The 22,140-nt window shown below is 41.3% G+C and overlaps 1 protein-coding gene across 2 annotated transcripts in view; it reads right to left on the bottom strand.

Annotated features, from left to right (window-relative positions):
- Positions 1–22,140, bottom strand: part of nrxn3a (neurexin 3a) — a 197,829-nt gene that overhangs the window by 122,886 nt on the left and 52,803 nt on the right. For both annotated transcript variants that reach the window (XM_085379217.1, XM_085379218.1), the window contains 2 exons: positions 3,847–4,148; positions 742–903 (listed from right to left, as the gene is read on the bottom strand). In XM_085379217.1, coding sequence (XP_085235343.1) covers positions 742–903; positions 3,847–4,148 — 464 coding nt within the window. The remainder of the gene's footprint in view (positions 1–741; positions 904–3,846; positions 4,149–22,140) is intronic.

The following is a 22,140-nucleotide window of genomic DNA, read 5'->3' on the forward strand; positions in this document are numbered from 1 at the left end:
GTCTTGAACTTTATATTTGAAATAAAAGCAGTTATCCTGTTTATAAACAAGATTTGTTGCTTACACAGAGGGAAACAGGAGTAGATGTAGATGTTCGTCCCCCTGGTGAAATGAAAGCAAACTGGAAGCAAGATTTTGATTTATTACAACCTTTAAAAAGACTCTTAATACAAAAATTCCTAAATGTAAAAAAAATTAAAAAGAAATATGTGTTAAAGTGCATTTTGTACACACTGGTCTTGCAATGCAAACACATTTAAGAAGACTGGACTTAATTAAAAGCAGGAAATGATGTCATCAGAATTATGGCTAATATAGCAGTCAATTAAGTGTGCTCCTTAAAAGTGCTACTGCTATTTCATTTAGTGACAGAACTTCAGTGCTCTGCTCTCTGTAGGTCAAATATATCCAATCTGTAACTAACTGACTTTAACTAAATGTAAATAACATGAAAGTAAAGCTTCAAAACTACGTCTGCTTCTTCCAACAGCATTCAGATTTAAGAACTACGACTACATGTTGTTGGTCTCTTTTGTCATGAAACTCAATGATCCCTGAAATCTAATCTTTAGTCTAAAAAACAAAATAGAAATTAATTATTATGTGAACATGGAATCCAATAAACAGTCCAAAAAGCCAAAACTGAGGTTTAAGGTCTTTAAAAATTGCATTCTTCTGATGTCCAGCTTTAAATAATGTATTTGCATAGTAATCAAACTGAACTGTAAGCGAGGTATTTACCTCCTTGAGACAGCCCATGAAGTTGTTGCTAACTGGAGAACCAGGCAGGTCAGCTGTGCTGGGGCTCCCACCCACATAGAAGAAGTCATCGGAGCCCAGCATGGTGTAATCTTCCTGGGTGTAGCCTGTAGTTGTCAGAATCCCATCCACTGATATTGTCACCTGGCAAAAAGGAGTAAAAGCAAGGTGAGGCAGAATTGTTTTGTTTTGAGTGTAAGATAGAGCGGTTGCTGCTATTTGAGAGCACACTCAGGTGTTTAATTATAAATGCCAGACCTGGTTTATCTGTGTTACTGATGACATGAGACAGATGATGAGAAAATTGTGCCAGACCATTTGATTTCTCTCTTTTTTTCAGTTAGTAAATTTCTGTTTGATTGAATATTTCTTTGTTGAAACGATGTTTCTTATATCACTAGATTTGTGGATTCATTTGTGGATTGAGCATCAGAGTTGAGAATGTGGATTAGCACAAGACAAACTTGCCAAATCTTCTCTGCCAAGGCCAAACAGCTTATTCTGTGACTGACTCTTGCGCTGAGCTTCTGTTACCCCAGGTGCAGAGCTGACAATCCAATGCCTGATGGGCACTCGATTAGGAGCACCTATGAGCATGGACCTAGTGATCAGCTGATATCTGCTCACATCTGACTGAGGGCCAGTGCCACAGGGCATCATCAAGCTAGTGTATTGAAAGCCAAGATTCATATAGCAGAGGATGTCAGAGGTGTGCCAAAATGATAACACAGGAAGAAAGTGGTTTGAGCCGAGGTTTGCAGGATGATATGGCTGGTGGCTCTCTACCCATTAAAATTTGTGAGAGACTGAACAGTCAATCTCCAGACTCTAGAGCAGCCATGACTGTCCTTTACTGTGTACTATGTACATATGGATGTACTATGGAACCTGCACATGTGGAGGAACATTATGTGCAGCAATGAGTCCAGATTCTGTCTACAGCAGTTGGATCATATGGTGATTGTTGCACTGATAATAGATAACTGCTTTTAGCGGAGGCAGTGTGATGTGTCGGACGTCATCTCCCTCACTGATAATAAAGGCTTGTCATCATTGGAGGGGAGGCAACTTCAATGCAGGGAGATAGCGAGATAACATCTGTAACCAGTGGCTATGTATGGTTCTTCCACATGATACTGCGGCCCTGTTTGTCAAATGGATCGACTGTTAAATTCCCAACATGTCTTGTTTCTTCAGACTTCAATCATCCGATGACACCAACCAAGAGTCAATAGCACAAAGCTGCTTGGCATTGGCAGAGAAGATTTTCTCGGGTGCAGCTCAGATACTCAACTCTGCTGCTCAACCCACAAATCAAATTTCCCTACAAATGTGGCACCATTTAAACAGGCTTATTAACAGTTTAAGGTTTGCCAAGAAGCACTGTTACAACAAAGAAATAATTGATCAATCACTTTTTGTGCTAAGTTTGCTGTCTGTGTAAAATAGTAAAACAATATGTTAACTGACTGGATTTAGCTTCAAGCAACAAAAACATGCATTAATATTCATATGTAACTAGTAATCAAGCAAGCAGATGATTTGATTTTCTGTTGCATGTAAATATATATAATAAATATAGAAAAGAAAATAATGAGGATATTGTGGCAACCAAGAGCAGATGAAACCAACCAACCAACAGGAAAGAAATGCTGAGCGCACAGAATCAAAGAGTGCAGGCCACATCGCAGGACATGGGAAAATGTAGTAATATTGTAATAATAAGGAATAAAGTAATATTGCTGTGAGGACCTCTGGTTCTACTGGTAAGATTTATGGTTTAAAAAGATGTTACCAGAGAACTCTACACTTAAATCTTCCAGCTGCATGTCTTGCATGCCAATAACTCAACTGCCAAAGCATGTAATATATGAAAGGAAAACCAATGAACCTGGAGTTTGACTTTGTAAATCCAAAATATCATCATCATCATCTGTGATCCTTTTTGAGCTTATTTCATAATTAGCAGAAGAATTCTTAAGATATGATCAAAAATGTGTTTTCAAAGGTCACGTTGATCTTCGACCATCAAAGGAGAACATTTGGGCCGAAGTTGAAGAAAATAGTATTAGATTAGGCAAGCCTCCAGCTGCTTCTTTAGCATGCTAAAGCTCACGTCCAGCTCAGGTAGTGTTGTTTCCAGAGAGATACATTTTCTTTGAAGACTCCTTTTCTCGTATTTACAAGTCTGTACAATCAGTGTGTAATTACCTCAAAGCCAGTACTCTTACTGCAACGGGTACTTATCTATTATGCTCCTGCATCCTGCTCTATTTCATATTTTCCATATAATTTTACGGGATATAAACAGTATACAGTAAACTATTATCTGAGTTGTAATGTGGATTAGTCTCTGTTTCAGCTTATATCTTTCCTTACAGTTTTTCTGTTACAAGATTTGCCATTTGGTTATTATACCACATAGGTGAACATTCAACATAAACGGGTCGATGTCAGCCTAGTCTTAATCAGGTTGATGTTAAGAGGTTAACAAGAAATTCAAAAATGAAAAACAAGTTAATTTAAAACAAAAGGAAGAAGAGACTAAAAGGAAAATGAAGAAGTGAGCAAAGGAGCCAAAGAAAGCCTAGATCAGAAGAGCAAAATGAACCTGCTCACTTATTTTTAGAGGAGTGCTATCTAAGGGTACAAAAGGCAGAAAAGAGGAAAGATCGAAGTACACAGCAAACCAAAAAGACGATAATAAGAATGATATCTACCATACAATGGAGTTTGTTTATCACACCATATCCAATGCCTGTTTGCTTTGCAGAAAGATGGGGTGGGTAAGACAAGTTTATATGACTGAACAGAGGCTTTGTTCATACAAAGTATATCCGTTGATAAAAGTGGCAAAGGACAGAATCAGGGATGAGTGTAAAAACCACCCACAGATGCATTCATGACTTAAACTCATAAGTAGCTTTGTTGCTTCCTAGTGGCAGTCAGCAGGATAACTAACAGCCCGTTTGCAGCTGTCAGTGTGCTGTCGTCCTTATGTTCTACAAGGTATATTCAGCTGCTGTTGAATAATCCTGACCAAAACACTGACATGTTCATATCTTAAAGTGCACCTCTGTGCCTTACCTGCCGGAGGTTGCGGGTCACTTTGACATCGTGCCACGAGTTGTCATTAAACTTCCCATTGACCGGCTCCACAATGGCTTCAAAGGCTCCAGAGCCCAAGTTGATAACGAGGGAGACAGCTCCGTCCTTTAGCGCCAGATTGACATAGTCAGCTGACTTGCCGGTGTGAAGAATAAGGCCGTTCCGCTGCCACGTCTTAAAGGAGAGTGTAATTTCATCGCTACTGCTCTGGATTGGGTTCTGGGAGAGATCGTAGCAGAAGTACTCTGAGCCACGGAAAGTCGCCACATTCTCTTCTCTTGCTATAGTAAGAAAAAAAGATTGTAGTGAAGAATATGTTTCAATAAAGGTTAACATCTTAATCTTTTTTACATTATATAACATATAATATAATGAATATATATATTATATAATAAAGATATAATATAATAATATCTTTACACTTTATCATATCATATTTGTATTTACAGGATTTTTTTTCTTTCTTTCTTTTTTGCTTACTGAGCAATTGGGTGAATATAAAAGAAAAGAAAGAAAAAAACAGGTTGAATAAATTAAGATAGGTCAGTTAAACCAAGAGATACTCTTAGGTGAATAAAAGGAATATCAATGTGATAACTGTATAAATATGACCCTTCAAAAATATCGGACATGACAGAGCAAAAAGCAAAACCTGTAAAACCAGGTGCTGAGAGGAACCGAAGAAAAGGAACTGGACAGCTGAGGGATAACACATGTAAGGTGTTATCTGCAATTAACTTTCTGTCTCTAAAGCAAGAATGCTGGACACTTTGATCAAACAATATAACCACAGGACTCCAATGCAAGGAGCTGCACGAGTACAGGTTTCATCTATTTCATTGGGGGTGTTGTTTAGAAACCATATGCACACTGATTTCATCATCATCATCATCAAAATAACAACAACAACAATAATAATAATAGGTTAGACAGTGAAACATGCAAACATGACAAAGGAAGTATGAGCCACCTGTAATCTGTTAATAAGGAATTTTTTAAAAAGCATTTTGGGATAGATTTACTAATGTGTTGTGTCACCACAAAATTGGCTTGGTGTAAAACAAAAAAATACTGGTGATACAGTCCCGATCAAAAGTTTAAGAACACTTGAAAAAATGGCAAAACATCATATTTTGCATCGTTGGACCTTAAGGTTCCAAGTTGAGCTTCAACATGCAACAAGAAGAAATGGGAGTGAGACAAAGCATTTTTCTAAGCATGCAGTTCATTGAAAACAATGCTTGAATACAGAGGAGAGGAGAACGTGCACAGTGCTGAGGGGCTTCAGTGCTGATGCACTCAATGTCCAGGATGTGCTCAGTCAGTTTCATGAGCGTGTCCATGAACCATTAACAAACTTTGGCGCGGATGAGAGCAGCTTTTTCAGAATGCTTGCTTAAGTGCATTGTGGACAGTCTTCTAGTTTTCAATGGGAGACTGACAGGAGATCAGCGTGCTAGAAACGTTGCCAATAGCTCTGCTTCCACTGCTTTGATATCACTTACATTTATTGTAAACATGCAGTACACAGTACAAGCAATTTACTCTGTGATTTATCGTCTTAACCGATACGTTTTTTTAAAGTTTTTTCTTTTAATAACTAATTCAGCACAAGGAAAGTATTGATGATACTGTTGTGGTACTGAGTCTATGACCCAGTGTTTCTGTTTCTTGTGCTCTCATGTGGCATTTAGCTTGAGTTTAGTTTCTAGTTCTTAGGTTATTGTTCATTTTAGTCATTCATGCCTCCCTGTGTAGTTACCATGTAGTTACCAGGTTCTGTCTCTATGTTTACTCATCTGTTTCCCACACGTATCTCTCCTTCTGTCTGTTCCCTGCATTCATTCAGTCCATGTCTTAGTGTGTTTCTGTTTGTTTCCTGTTTTATTTTGATAGTCTCCTATCCTGTGTGCATTATGTTCAGTTATTTTCCTGTCCCGTTAGTCTGATTAGTTCCAGCTGTGTTTCCTCCGTTTCCCATTCTCTGGTTATCCTCTGTGTGTTTAGTCCTCTGTCTTCCTCTGCTTGTTGTCACGTCGTCCCTCGTTGCTATGTAGTTTCACTGTGCTCCTCAGTTTCCTCATAACTCCCAGCTTCTAGCTTGTAGTTTTCCCATTTTAGGTTATGTTTTTTTGTATCTAGTACTTGAGTTTTGAACTGCCAATAAAGCTGCCTCTTTCAGTTTACTCCCCTTGTGTGTGAGTCCTCCATTTGAGTCCAACTCCTGCCGCTGCCTGTCACACAGCGATCTGTGACAGGATCTCCAGTTTCATACAGAGGTATAAGCTCAACCAACATTTTCAGATTAACATCAACAGAACCAAAGAAACAGAGTCCAAATAGAACAGAAAACCAGTCCAGAGGGTTGGCCTGGCCAAGGGGCAAAATTGAGGCCACGTAGCGATTAAGGGGACTGACGGGGAAAAACAGTTCTCGGGGTCAACCATGGAGCCAAGGCAAATGTTGACAGAGACAATGGTGCAACTCAGGTGGCAACTGCGAGGGTCAACGTTAATAGAGAGGAAGACACTTTTGACAGGAGGTCAAAGATGGCAGTGAAGACACTCAGGTGGCATGGCTGGAGGCGGAGTGGCAGAGGAAGGTACCCCTTAGGTGGTGAGGGCGAGGGCAACGAGACACTCCTGATGACCACCCCTGATGACCATCTCCAATGAGCCCTTCAACTCTTACAAGACTTTTAGTAGATCCCCCTATGGTATTGATTTCAAAATCCCACATTGCCTCATTCTCAAGTTATCACATTCATGTGTAAATGCTGCCCACCTGCCACTAGTGTGGATGCTGTGATATCAACGCTGAATGGGTAGGTTTTAATTTAAGTTAGTGTGTCGTGTTGGTACCTCGTTTATGTCAATGTTTGTACAGTAATGTTTATGTTAGCTTAGCTGTCAGAAACTTCTCATGGATGATGCTTGCTAAGCTAACACTTTCATCTTTGTTAGCTAATGAGTGAAATACATAGTAAACCAGTGAACAGGAGGGGCTACACTGTCTCCTAGTTTTGTTTCTCACATTAATATTACTGTTTATTCTGAACAGTAAACCTCTCACTCCGGAGCATGTCCACTACATAAATTCATGAACTAAATCATATGTAAACTGACTGGAAATATAAAAACTTTTATTTTAGTTTCAAGCTTTATTTAAACTTCTGGACAGAAGGCATTTTTAGTTTAGGTAGTTTTTTTGTTTAAATACTATTAGAACTTAGAGCCGGTTGGGTACTGGACCCTAGAACAGCAGGTTTGCACACAGATGGTGGAGATAAGAGTTATTAAAGTAACTGTTGACTAATCGACTAATTAAAAACAAGAAGATTATTCTACTACAAAAATAATCTTTAGTTGCAGCTGAACATGGTCCATTCAGACCCAGTGTCCCCAGTCTTCCTCTGAATGCTGTTGAAGCTCTGTCAGAGGTGAGAGATCTCATAGTGGTGACTTTCACTAACATTTACATTTAGAAGATAGACCTCATCACTCAGATTTTTTTACTGCCAAATTGGCTACCAGCTTAGCCTGCAAACTGCCTCACATGGTGAGCCAAAGGCACAATCTCACAACGATAACTAAAAAGGCATTCAGACTGTTCATGGACTCTCCCTTCAAACACTGAGCACATACATGACAATAAAGTTCTCCATTAAGATCAGTTAAAGAAGTCAGTTACCACAAAGCTGTAAATCAGGGGTCTCCAACTCCAGGCCTCGAGGGCCGGTCTCCTGCAGGTTTTAGATCTCACCCTGGGTCTACACACCTGAATCACATGATTAGTTCATTCCCAGGCCTCTGGAGAACTATAAAACATGTTGTTAGGTAATTTAGCCATTTGAATCAGCTGTGTTGGATCAAGGACACATCTAAAAACTGGTACAAGTCAAGAACAGGGTCCCAGGGGCCCAAGAACCACCCGGCACACGAATGGCCTTACACAATATAACGTGTAAGACCGGGACGTACAGGTCTACTTCCGGAAGGAGCGAGCTAGCAAACAACTGGCTCAGTAGGCACCCCCATTCCCTACACCAGGCCACAGGACTACGCACCATTACGGACTACAAAGCCAGGGACACTGCGCCGATCAACGCCGACTCTGCATTCACCAACGAGCTGAATCGGTTCTACGCCCGTTTCGAGGTTAGCCAGGCGGCTAATGCTATCTACCGCCTGACTACCGAGGACAGTGACGTCATCAGCGAGAGACCGGTGACCAGCATCGCGGAGCATGACGTCCGAGCGGCACTGAGGAGAGTGAACACAAGGAAAGCGGCGGGGCCAGATGGCATCACCGGCCGTCTGCTGCGCTGCTGTGCTGACCAGCTAGCAGGTGTGTTCACTTACATCTTCAACGAGTCCCTGGCGAAGTCTGTGGTCCCCACATGCTTCAAAAGATCCACCATCATCCCTGTGCCCAAGAACAGCAAACCCTCATCCCTGAACGATTACCGGCCAGTTGCACTGACCTCGGTAGTAATGAAGGTGTTTGAGAGGCTGCTGAAGAACATCATCTCCTCCTCCATCCCAGACACCACAGATCCGCTGCAGTTCGCCTACAGATCCAACAGATCCACAGAGGATGCCATCGCCCACGTCCTACACACCACTCTCAGCCACGTGGACAAGAAACAGGGTAACTATGTGCGAATGCTGTTTGTTGATTACAGTTCAGCGTTTAACACAATAGTGCCCTGCAGACTGTTCACAAAGCTGAGGGATCTGGGACTTAACAGCCGTCTGTGTGCATGGGTGTTGGACTTCCTCACTGGCAGAACTCAGGTGGTGAGGGTGGGCAGGTGCTTCTCCAACAGCATCACCATCAACACAGGAGCACCTCAGGGATGTGTCCTCTCGCCACTGCTCTACTCCCTCTACGCTTCAGACTGTGTGGCCACCCATGGCTCCAACACCATTGTGAAGTTTGCTGACGACACAGTGGTGTTGGGTGCCATCTCCAACAACGATGAGGCGGCCTACATGGATGAAGTGAAGAATCTGGCATCGTGGTGCCAGGACAACCACCTCCAGCTGAACGTCAGCAAGACCAAGGAGCTGGTGGTGGACTTCAGAAGGGGTCAGCACAGAGACTACAAGCCCATCATCATCAATGGAGCTCCAGTGGAGAGGGTGCAGTCCTTCAAGTATCTTGGTGTCCACATCTCCTCAGACCTGACATGGGCTGCCCACATTCAGGTCCAGACCAAAAAGGCTAGGCAGCGCCTGTATCACCTACGACAACTGAGGAAGTTCAGGGTCTCTCCAAAGATCCTCAGGATTTTCTATACAGGCGCTGTGGAGAGCATCCTCACACAGAACATGACATCGTGGTTTGGGAACAGCTGTGTGAAGGACCAAAAAGCTCTCCAGAGAGTGATCCGTACAGCAGAACGCTGCTGCAGGATTGCTCTCCCCCCGCTTCAGGACACCTACACCAGGAGATGCCGGACTAGAGCAGCGCAGATACTGAAGGACCCGTCCCATCCTGGCAACAAACTGTTCCAACTTCTGCAATCTGGTAGAAGGTTCCGCATCTTCCGGGCAAGGACAGAGAGACTCAAGAGGAGCTTCTATCCCCAAGCCATCCGTGCCCTAAACACACACACCCGCCCTCTCACATCATCTATAATTGACTGAGACAGGACTCTTCCAAACACTCTAAACCAAGGCACAATGTACATTTCAAATTCCTTTAATTTTAAATATGTTTATATTGTCTATCCTGTAAAATAGTCAGATATCTATTCATATTAATGTACAGAATTCACCTGCTTGCTGCTACTACTGCACATTCACCCAGTGTATATACTATATGTATGTATATATATATATATATATATAATGTTCTTCCTCTACACCCCCCCCAATTTTTGCACATGTCGAGGAGCGTGTCAGGCTACATTTCACTGTGTGTTATACTTGTATAACTATGCATGTGACAAATAAAGAACCTTGAACCTTGAACCTGAACCAGGATAGGAAGTCTAGGGCCTACAATGGCAATGCCCTGGAATGCCACCAAGTCTGCAGCAGCACCCACCACCCCCACCACATAGCGGATACTGGAGTGTGCAAATGAGTCCAAAGACTCATCTGCAATTCAATTCAATTTAGGTAGACCCTACAATAAATCATGCAGAGAAAACCCCAACAATCATATGACCCCCTATGAGCAAGCACTTTGGCGACAGTGGGAAGGAAAAACTCCCTTTTAACAGGAAGAAACCTCCAGCAGAACCAGGCTCAGGGAGGGGCGGGGCCATCTGCTGTGATTGGTTGGGGTGAGAGAAGGAAGACAGGATAAATACATGCTGTGGAAGAGAGACAGAGGTTAATAACAGATATGATTCAATGCAGAGAGGTCTGTTAACACATAGTGAGTGAGAAAGGTGACTGGAAAGGAAAAACTCAGTGCATCATGGGAATCCCCGGCAGCCTACGTCTATTGCAGCATAACTAAGGGAGGATTCAGGGTCACCTGGTCCAGCCCTAACTATATGCTTTAGCAAAAAGGAAAGTTTGAAGCCTAATCTTGAAAGTAGAGATAGTGTCTGTCTCCTGAATCCAAACTGGAAGCTGGTTCCACAGAAGAGGGGCCTGATCTGCACACTGCGTCACAACACCACTCAGCTATAACAGACACATACAGTAAAGGGATGATATAAACTGTTTTGTGTGTCAGACAAGCTGCACCAAAAAATGGTTGCTCGCTCACCTGAATGCCCCACCCCACCCAACAAGCCCTGGAGGCACAGACATCCTAACATGGGTCGACCCACCCGACATGCCAAGGTGGTCAGGGGGGTCCAGACCACCCTCGCACAAGGAGGGACTCAGTCAGAGACCAGGCCCAGCACCTGCCTCCACCAGGATGAGGCCACCTGCCACCACAAAAACCCCAGACCCCACATCCTCCACGGTGACCAACCAAGGCAGATATACAGACACTCCAAAACAGCAACCACAGCTCTCCAGCCCCCAGGGGGCCGCCATATACCAGTAGTCCCAGAGACCATCCCCACCCACCTGTAAGGCAAATAGGGAAACAAGACTACAGCTGACTCCTCTCACTAAGTAATGGAATTGATCAATGGGGACCAGAGAGAGACAAATTCATCCAGTTGGTTTTATAAAGAGGCAGACATTCTCTCCGGACTAATGTGATCAAAACTAGCAGCATGGCCTCTTCACCTGTCCACCCTGCATTTTCCTGCTCTTTGTGTCAGGTGTTTAGTTATTCCTCTGCCTCCTTTAGCAGTAATGATACTTGACAGTGAGGAGTAAGCGCAGGCCTAAAAAGATGCCTCCAGTTCACCACCAACCCATTCAAGTGCCTAACTGTCTCGCCCCACGCGGTGACACACCCACTGTGGATCAAACTCTGGTAACTGGCAATTCTGTTCTGAGACATGTGAAGCTAGAGACACCAGCAACCATAGTCAATTGTCGTCTAACGGCAAGAGCAGGTAACACTGAGGCAAGTTTAAAGCTGCTGGCTAAGGATAAATATCTGCAGAGGCTTATTTGAAGAGTTTCAGTCAGGTTTCAGAGCTCATCACAGCACAGAAACAGCTTTAGTGAAGGTTACAAATGATCTTCTTATGGCCTCTGACAGTGGACTCATCTCTGTGCTTGTCCTGCTAGACCTCAGTTTTTGAATGCGTTTGCTTGTTTTTGAATAACTATTGTGATTTGGTTCATAGTGATCTTGGTTCTCCCTCCCTCAGTGTTTATCTTCTATATTTAGTCAGCCTTTCTCTCCTTGTTTGCTTTGGTTTTGCTCCCTGACTCATTGTGTCTGATTAGTCCCAGCTGTGTTTCCCTCTGTCTGTTGTTGTGTTGTCCCATTTGCTGTTTGATTTTTCACTGTACCTCGTGTCCATCACAACTCCTAGCTTCTAGTTTTCTAGTTTATTAGTTCATAGTTTCTTGGTTCCTAGTTTTTAGGTGTTGTGTTCTTATATCCTGTATTTGAGTTTGGCTCTAGCACATTAAGGCTGCTTCCTCTATTGTTTATGAGTCCTGCATTTGGGTCCTCGTCCTGCCTGCCACACAGCACCATACATGACAGTTTAGAGATTTGCCAATCATTGCATTCTGTTTTTATTTAGTTTTTACCCAGTGTTGCAGCTTTTTTTGCAATTGGAGATGTGTTTAAAGCATAGTTTAAAAAAAGTGTTTGGATTGTATGGATAGTATCGCATTTCATAGCAAATGTATCTCCAAAGGGTTGCCTACTAATTGGAAAAGTCAGCACTGTGATCTCTGACTTGTGGTGACCCAGATGTTGAGACTTTATAATGCAGTCTGACATGGAGTCCAAAGCCAGTAGGTGGCTAAATCCTCTCTGTATGTTTTATGTTGTGTGTATCTGTGCTGTCAACTTTCACACAAAGAAAATTTCACATATTTGGTAACCCAAGTGGAATGGCAGAATAACAGTAAGGCCAAAGAGCATAGAAGACACTTGGTTAGACAGAAAGGAAAGTGTTATAAGTCTAATTTTAGATTTTTAGTTGTTTGTGCATTTTCTTTGACAAACAAGCTAAAAACACACCAGATAGGCATTAATTATATCACAACATATTATACAATAACTGCTATATGACTTTTACTGCTGACTTCTTCACTAACTGGAGCAGGATCACCAACAGTGGATGTGAATGACAGAATAATAGCAATAGGGGTGGGAATAAATAAATAAAAAAAATAGGCGAGAAAATCCTCATCCCTCTGAGCTGAAAAAGCTTATCTGAGGGGAGGCTGATTGGTGCAGGATGGCTGAAGGAGGCAAAACAGAATAGGCTGAAGGGGAGTTTGTGACGATGAAGGGGGAAGGGTTTGGAGATAACCATCAGTAATTTCAGCATGCTGGTGGGTTTCCATTTGTTTGTTAGCTTGACCAGTGGTGCGTTGGGATGTCTGAACCAAACAGCATTGTGGGACTGAAACACCGAAGCGACAGGAAGGGGGGATGGAGCCTGTCAGGCATTAGCTCAACAACAAAAAGAAGTCAGTACTGCCATTTTGGTGGTGTCCAGAGAGTGGAGGCTGAGCTGCTCAGACAATAGGGTCTTCAATATTTACACACACAGAAAACACATGTGGCTAAAGATTAAACATCACTTTGTAACTGATGTTCACTTAAAAAAGAGAGAAAATTAGAGCGACTGTATGGCAAAAATCGAAGAGATTAATATTATAATAAGAAGCTGAGTGGCAAACATATGGCCTGCATTATGCGACAACAGGAAATGGTGATAATATTCTATAAAATCATATGCAGAATGACCCGGAAGGGCAAGCAGCCTACTGGAAATAGACCACTAATTGTGGAGCATATTTCCCACTCATTCAGCCCTAATAATAACCATATTGTAGTACATCAAAGCTCCTGGCACTCCCCTGGGACTCCTTCATAAACGCAGAGGGGTGGTGCTGGCTCAGATGGGCTGAAGGGAATCGGACGTTTCCTGGTTCCCTGGCTCCTCCAGCCTGCATGCCTAATATTTTTAGGCAAGAAACTCCAAGTTATGTGTGAATGTTAGGTAGAAAACAAAAGTGTGAGTGGGTGTGAATATGTCAATGACATATATTGTATAAAGCACTTTGAATGCTCTATATAAGAATCAGTTTATTTACTATCCGGTCTTTAAGTGATGACGTGATGAAACCTGCTTCCGGGCCCAAACTACTCTGCATTTAATAAGGCTGATGTGTTTTTAGCATGTTTTAATGCTTTGTATCTTGTTCTATTTAATCTCAACAAGCCCCTAAAAACAGGCAGTGATCACTGTCTGCTTCTCTCGGTCAGACTTAAAGACCGGATAAGTGCCCTTGTTACAAAATTGCCATCGTACCCAGAAGCACATCTGTGTTGGCTTTACACTGGTTGGATGGTTTCTCTATATACTGTGAGATTAAGGGCAAACTTAATTCATACATGGCATCAAAATGCCATGTATGAAGTTCATCCCAAGATGTTCTGTCATGGTCGCCAGCCTCCAGCGAAGCCTCTGCAGGGTCAAGGTTTGTCTTCTTCTCTTCTTCTGCTTTCCCTCTTCAGCCTGCCCTCTGACTGTTCCTCCTGCGTCAGTCTGCTCCTTTAAGTTTTGGACTTTTTTCTTGTTTTTTAGTCCCAAGGAGCAATTCACCTTTGGGTCCTTTCACATATAAATCAGCCAAGTCTCAGAAATCACCTTTCTCCAAAAGCTGTTTTAAAATAAAAATAATAATAATAAAAAAAAACAACTAGTTTTTTGCTTTTTAATATCCTCAATTGTTTTTGCTTATATCCAAAATTACTATGGCATACTTATTCTAAGAAGTCCACAGTACAAACCCCAACCTTTAAAGGGATGCTTTTTGGGGACGGAATGATATGTAATGGGAAAAAGGGAGCTTCCACCAGACTCAAAGCTTTGTTAATTTTGTTTTTCTATCTAGAAGGAAACGTGATAATAAAAACAAACAAACCTTAATGACAAATATTATAACAGTTATAACAATTTTTGGGGGGGGAAGGAAAACTAAATTCAAACCAAATCAAATGAGTCCCTACGAGCAAGCACTTGGTGACAGTGGGAAAGAAAATTCATTTTGAAAAGGAAGAAGCCTCCAGCAGAACCAGGCTTAGGGAGGGGCGGGGCCATCTGCTGCGACTGGTTGGAGGCTGATGGAAGGAACACAGGATAAAAGGGATTGATAATAACTGATTATATATAAACACCATATAGTGAAGAAGAAATACTCAGTGCCATAAGGTAGCAGACTATTGCAGCATAACTAAGGGAGGATTCAGGGTCACCTGGTCCAGCCCTAACTATATGCTTTAGCAAAAAGGAAAGTTTGAAGCCTAATCTTGAAAGTAGAGATAGTGTCTGTCTCCTGAATCCAAACTGGAAGCTGGTTCCACAGAAGAGGGGCCTGAAAACTGAAGGCTCTGCCTCCCATTCTACTTTTAAATACTCTGGGAACCATGTCAGGTGACCATATCATGAAGCACACTGAGAGAAGGCCAAGGGTTTGCAGCAGTGTCAACAAAGCAAGGAGGGAATCTAAAATATAAAACGTATTTAGAGTTATTTATCATTTTTTTCTTTGCTACATAGTTCCATATATCTTGCTTCATATATTTGATGTCATAAGTATCTACAGTGTTGAAAGTAGTAAAAATAAAGAAAAACCATTAAATGAGAAGCTGAGTCCAAACCTTTGACAGGTAGTGTATGTATCTGCCGACCTGGTGCCAATCCAAACAGACCAAACCTCCAGCTTACCGTCTCACTCCCATCTCCCTGTACCCACACTCCTGACACTGAACCAGCGCCACTGATGAGTCTTTTATGTCGAAAAAATGTGCAAGAGGCTCCCTGGGAAATGTATTTGTTTTTCTACACACTATTTATTTTGTAATAATAATACACGCTCAGTATAACCCACATAAACAGAAACATGTTCCTCTGCATGCATTTTGCACAGTCCCTATGACTGTTGCAGGTGCTGACAGATTTCAGTACTCTCAGCATAGAGACGTATTTCAGTCGGCTACACTTTGTTTGAATAATGACTAAGTCTAAGTTATATTTGCCAACACTGCCAATAATTAATATTAAAAATAAAAATGTTTAAGCAGTAAAAAAAAATGCAAGTTTAAATTTATTTCCAAAAGTTAACATTTGTTTTATTTGTATTTAGTTTCAGGTTAATGTAAAGGGAACAAACGTCATAACATTATTATTAAAAATATTAAAATGTGGAAAATGACTTGCACATAGCTCATCAACCTTGCACAAAATTTAAAAAAAAAAGCCTATTTATCTAAGCAGAACACTGAGTCATGTCTGTACAGCCTTTTAGGTTTTTTATAAAGCAAACTCTTTTTCCTAAATAAATTAGTGAGATGCAATTTTCTTTCAAGCCTACAGATGATCTGCTTTAAGGTGAGTGTTTAAAAGTTATACCAAGGATTCAAGTACTTCAGTTTGAGGCTTTCTTCAGAGGAGGAGGAGCCACAGTATCCAAGATTGTTTCAGTGAGGATGTAACACTATTACTGAGATGATCAACTCACAAGAGTTTAGGTAGCTGCTCTGCACTGTGTTGGTACGTGGTAATGAAGAGAGCAACAGTGGAGGAATTATGTCTTTAAATGTAGTTACAGCACATAACAAAAGACATCTACTGTAATGAAATGTACTCTCACTGCTGTGTATTTCATTCCTGCAGATTTCAATGTTATTATAAAGTGATTAGAAAAAGAAGGAATGCTAATGACTGTTTAGTTTCCATGATGTATTTCAAGATCTAAAGAGTGATTATAGTGGGCTCTTTAAGATTTTAAGAGAATTCAATTGAGTAAAATAAAATAAAATAAAATAAAATGTGCATGCATGATGGTTGAAGGTTCCAAGGGCAGGCGCTGGTGCCTTAGTTTAACAGTACCAAGTTTAAAAAAGTGAACCAGTGTAAGATTACAGAACTCCAGAGATCAGCAGAAACAACACTGAAGTGGCAGGTTATGCCATTCGACTTTTTTCGCCATCTACTTTCTGTAGGCTAAAATATTAATATGTGGGATTAAATATTATTAATGATGACTTTATTATTGTTTAAAGTAACTATTTATTAAAGTGCAGTGATCTATTAATTCCACAGTAAATTTATAATAGCATTGCTATATATTAGTTATAACTAAAACGACACTAAAACAGATTTTCATATTTTCAACTTCTCTCATTTTATTTCTTTTATCATTAGTCTACATTTTGATTTTGCTCTTTTTATATTTATTTTGCCAAATTTTAACCTTTCTTTCTGTATTTTTTTTTAATATATTATTGTAGTAACTGGTGATGTTAACAACTGCTGACAGCGAGGTTGAGCATGTTTGACAAACAAAGCTTTGACTTGTGACTAGTCTTCATGGGCCTTTGTCACTGTGAGTCCTTCCTCACAGTGTCGGTGTGTAGATGAGGCATACACGTGTGTAAAACTGCATGTGCATATCTTCCCACATAAGTGAAGTGAAGGATGACTCCAGCCACGCTTACAAACACACACACGCAGACACACACACACAATTTACTGAAGCATGACAACAAGGTTGACTTCGTCCCTGCAGGCTTTTCATTTACTGCCCAGCATAATGCCGCATCCCTACCCACCCCCACCCCCGCCCAAACACACAATCACGCACAGCTTCTTATTGGCTATTATCTGGGCTGTCGGAGCCTGTGTTGATACCTAATGAAGGGCCACGGTTGCCATTTTTCAGCTGATGGTCACCAAGGTAACAGGAGTGTTGGGGGGGAAAGGGGGCACTGGTGAGGGTGGTTTTGATGGGGGATTATTACAGGGAGTAAGGAATAAAGGACGAGAACAAGAGCTAGTTCAATGCAGAATCAGATTTGATTTAGTTGTTTTCGGTCATTGTTCTGGAACACAAACAAACCATTTTCGTCCACACCAGAAAGAACAAAAGTCATTGTTGAACATGTTTCATATTTACTGAAAAGCCCTTTCTTTTCCTGACCCCAGTGCAGTTAGTGGGGTCAGGTTAACTGGTGATTCGAGATGTCACCCTGTGTCAGCCGATCTGTCCAAGGTGCTTAAAACTAGAGATGGACCGATCCGATATTACGTATCGGTATCGGTCCGATACTGACCTAAATTACTGGATCGGATATCGGAGAAAAATAAAAAATGTAATCCGATCCATTAAATATCACGAAAGCACCTCACAAAACTTGCAACACGCCGTAACTCGCCTCAGCACGTTAGCACGTCGGAGCAGTATGCATCACGTGATAGAGCGGCTGTGGCATGCCGGACCTGTGGTGGTCTGGATAGCATGTGGAGCTTCCCTAGCAACCCGGCATTTCATCTCCGACAAAGTTATCTCCGAGAGAAGTAAAGCAAGTGTGTAAGTCCATCTCTGAATGTTAGTAAAGCATTCCTGCGTTAAGCTTAACAAGCGATATATGGAGCGACTGCCTCTTCTTGCTGCTACTTCAATCATGAAACTGCTTAATGATCAGCTGATCGGCTTTTCTGTCGCGAGTCCGTGTCTCTAGTTTGCTTTTGGCCCACTTTGCACCAGAAAGAGGAAACCAGCGGCTGAACAACAGCAGCACGTTTAAGCTTGATCAGCTGTTGTTAGAATTTATTTAATATTACTTTCTACTCGAGGATCTTTTTCTACGTAGCTGACGCTGGTAACTGTGCAGGGGCGGATCTAGCAAAGTTTAGCCAGGGGGGCCGATAGGGCATTAACAGGGAAAAGGGGGCACAAAGACATACTTTTCTTTCTTATTCTCATTTAAAATGTCGAGCTTTTAATAAATAATTATCTGACACCCAAAGTTTTAATTTGATGTAAAATGAATAGAAGTCAATTACTGTATATAGTAACTATTAAGTCTAATATACCCTAGTAAGCTATAGTACTTTTTCCTTTGGGAAGGTACCATCTGTGCAGTCTGCAATTTTGTTGAAGAAAGATGTTGAATCTATTTAATATTTCTTGAAAAATAATTGATTTCTGTGCATTTTTTTTCACACTGCATCAAATTAAGGTTGATTACGTCGATTAAGCATCATGAGGTGGAGCGTGAGGGGTGGTTCCCTATTTTTTATTTATTTATTTTTGTTGTTGCTGGGAGTTGGAACCCTATTAGTTAGGTTGCTTAATATTTACGCTAAGTACTCTTTAAAATACCAGAATAGGGAGGATGGTGTAGGTTTAAGTTTATTAGATTGATCAGTATTGCTGAACTATGAAATATTTTTTTTTACATACAGGTATAACAGAATAGCTTTAGTGTAGTTGTTGTTTTAAACTTGAGTATGAACTTATACAAAATGCAGCAAGATATTTAAAAAAAAACAGTTTTGTTGATTAAAAAACACTATATCGGATTCATATCGGTATCGGCAGATATCCAAATTTATGATATCGGAATCGGTATCGGACATAAAAAAGTGGTATCGTGCCATCTCTACTTAAAACAGCATTGAGCACTAGCTTTTATTTCCAATTGTGTCAGATTTCAAATTGACAAATGATCAGAGGTGCAAGGCAGAAGGAAGCCGATGTATATATTCTAAAAACACACATGTTCTGGAATTCTCTCGATGCTGGGTGATGTGAACATTACAGTAGCAACACTGGTTTAGATTTGAAAACCCTGAACACTGAAACTGAAACAGTTTATTCGGCCTCCTCGTTTTCTTTTTTGGGTCGCTCCTTCTTTAGTCTTGTTTCTGAATTCCTTTCTGTCTCCTAAATACAACGAACATATCTTCCCAATACACTCGCTCCTCTTCCACTGCCACTCATCATTTTTCTCATATTTGTTATCATGCTCGGCTGATGGACAGTTTGTCCTTTAACTAAAAGACATAATTGCATTTTGAGAGGGACGGATGACACAAGGGCCAGATTAATCAAAAACCTAAACTCATTCCTGAAGGACACTGGTAAGGTGGCAATTCCACACACTGTCTCCAGGCAATCTGCAACAATGAGATGTGGCAGGTCTAATACTCCATGCTCACTCTGACCTAATGAAAAGACAGTCCAGTCAGGATTATGAGATGCCTGCGAGCTTCAGCTGAGGACTGCAGCCTCTGTGAACAGCAACAGGCAGCCTGTCTGGGTCGTGATGGATGAATCAGACTTTTAAATAAAGTAATTTGTAAACTAATGTCACGATTATTCTGAATTAAAAGAATAAATAATTAGAAATATTGTATCATCTCACTACAGCAATATGTCAATACTTGCAATTTTTAACTGAATGTTTTAGATTGTGTGACAAATTTATTGATTTATAATAAATAAACGCTGGTTCACCTTTTAGTAATATAAGTTCATGTATATATGCTCTGATACAGCACTACAGACACTCTGTGAATGTCTGCATGTGAAGATCTGAAGTGTTCGTCGCCGTGACGTCTGTGATGGGTCCGCAGCGATGTTGCCTGCTCGATTCCTGACGCTCAGTTTTTACAAATCCTGAATCATGGGCAAGTGGGCACCAATGTTTGTTTTTCTGTAGAGCTCGCTGTCCTTTCGAGTCTGCTCTTCTTTGGTGGTTCACACCATGCAGAGTTGGATGAGCAGACTGCAGACTGGACTGCGGTGTTGAATTCAATAAAAAGATCCTCAGGCATGTGGAACTTCTGGGAATTATGGAGTTTCAGTAACAGATTTAATAGATATGCTATACTATCTGTATCTATTAACCCAAACCCGAGTTGTCTAAAGGCTTATGTCTAATCTCTTCCATACACGGCAACACCCAGAACAAAAAGACCACACTGAGAAAAACACATTTTGGTAACTTTAAATGTACAAATAAAATAGCTGTTTCTATACTATATAGTGCACCTCACTGTTGACTTAGGCCCTCTCATCATTACATATGATTAAATAATAATAAGAAGAAGAAGAAGAATGATATAGATAATGAGATATTGCGCTGCACTGAAGTCCACTGTCAGAGGCCATAAGAAGATCATTTGTAACCTTCACTAAAGCTGTTTCTGTGCTGTGATGAGCTCTGAAACCTGACTGAAACTCTTCAAATAAACCTCTGCAGATGATCTGTTAGCTGTTTGACAACTACTCTTTCAAGGATGTTTGATAAACACAAACCTTCTCTATTTTACGCTGTTATTTAAAACACACATGCAGGCCTGTGTGTGTGTGTGTGTGTGTGTGTGTGTGTGTGTGTGTGTGTGTGTGTGTGTGTGTGTGTGTGTGTGTGTGTGTGTGTGTGCGACTTGACAAAAACAGTAAGTGATTTTGGCTCGCCACAGAGAAGCATATCGCATTATCACTCTCAGAGCCATACACACACACACACACACACACACACACACACACACACACACACACACACACACACTCATGTGCACTCACACAAACACCCACAATGGGCCTCTGCAAGCCTTCCTGAGGCTAAGTGGCATTAACCTCTTTCTCTCATGGGGCCCAGACAAAAGCCCCCAAGGAAGGCTAATAATCACATCGCTATCTGCCCCTCCTCCTCCCCCTACAACACAACAGCTCGCCTCACGTCGGAGCTTCACGCCACCGAAAAGGAAATTTCAACACAAAACTGAAATGCAGAATAAAACCAAGCAGTTTTGTTAAATACTGGTTTGAAAAAAATGTCAGTGTGTTACTATCATACATTTATAATTAAATGATAATTAATTCAATTTGATTTATATAGGGTCAAATCACAGTTTCCTCAAGGTGCTTTATATTGTAAGGTAAAGAGCCTACAACAATACAGAGAACACAGAGAAAACCCTCAGATACTGGAGGAACAATGTGACTCTCCGCAGAACACCAAACCAGCCCTTTATCCTCACCAGGATATTTGAGGGTGCATAGGAGGTAGCCAAACCAGTGTACATGTATTTTGTGGACTTGAAAAAGGCATTCAACCCTCAGGGTACCCTGTGGAAGGTTAACCGATGTTATGGGTCATTTGGCCCCTGGGTAGAAGTTAGGCTATGTTAGCTAAGTTAGACTTGTTTCTGGTGGGTGCTGGACTCTGCCAGGACTGCCCTTCGTCACCAATTCTATGAACAGAACTTGTAGGCATAGCCAGGTGGTTACCTTTTTGTAGATAATTTGGTTCTGTTGGCTTCACCTTCAGCTTGGTCTGGCCCAGATCACACCCACGTGTGAAGCAGTATGAGTCTGAGACAATGATGAAGTGCTCACTCCAAGTCTTGGAGTAGTTATTGCCCCAAGTGGAGGAGTTTAACTATCTCGGTGTCCCGTACAGAAGTGAGGGGAGATTCTGCATGAGACTGACAGATGGACTGGGGCAGCATCCACAGTGATGCGGCATTTCTGCCTTAAGCCTTCATTCTTTTTAATAGCCAGCAGGAGGTAAATCATCTGAATGCAGAAAAGCTGGGCAAACAGCTGAGTTTCTGTAAGTGCATTTCACTTAATGGGTGATTCTAAATTGGCCAAATGTGTGAATGTAAGTGTGAACTGTTGTCTGCTCCTATGTGTCCCTGTGATAGACTGGGAACCTGAGTGTGCCCTCTCTCTCACCCTGTGACAGCTGAAAAGTCTCAGATCACAACCTTGAACTGGATAAACAAAGAAATGGATGAACATTATCAAGATATCCAAGAAAACATCATGTCCAAATCCCCAGAGTAGAATAAGCAGGCCAGTGAGCACACAAAAGATCACATGATCTATTTTTAACTGTTTGTTTGTGCTG

This window comes from Diplotaxodon limnothrissa, linkage group LG19 (assembly GCF_057381915.1).
Source record: "Diplotaxodon limnothrissa isolate DT_005_m linkage group LG19, D_limnothrissa_male_GT1.1, whole genome shotgun sequence".
NCBI classification, from domain to species: Eukaryota; Metazoa; Chordata; class Actinopteri; order Cichliformes; family Cichlidae; genus Diplotaxodon; species Diplotaxodon limnothrissa.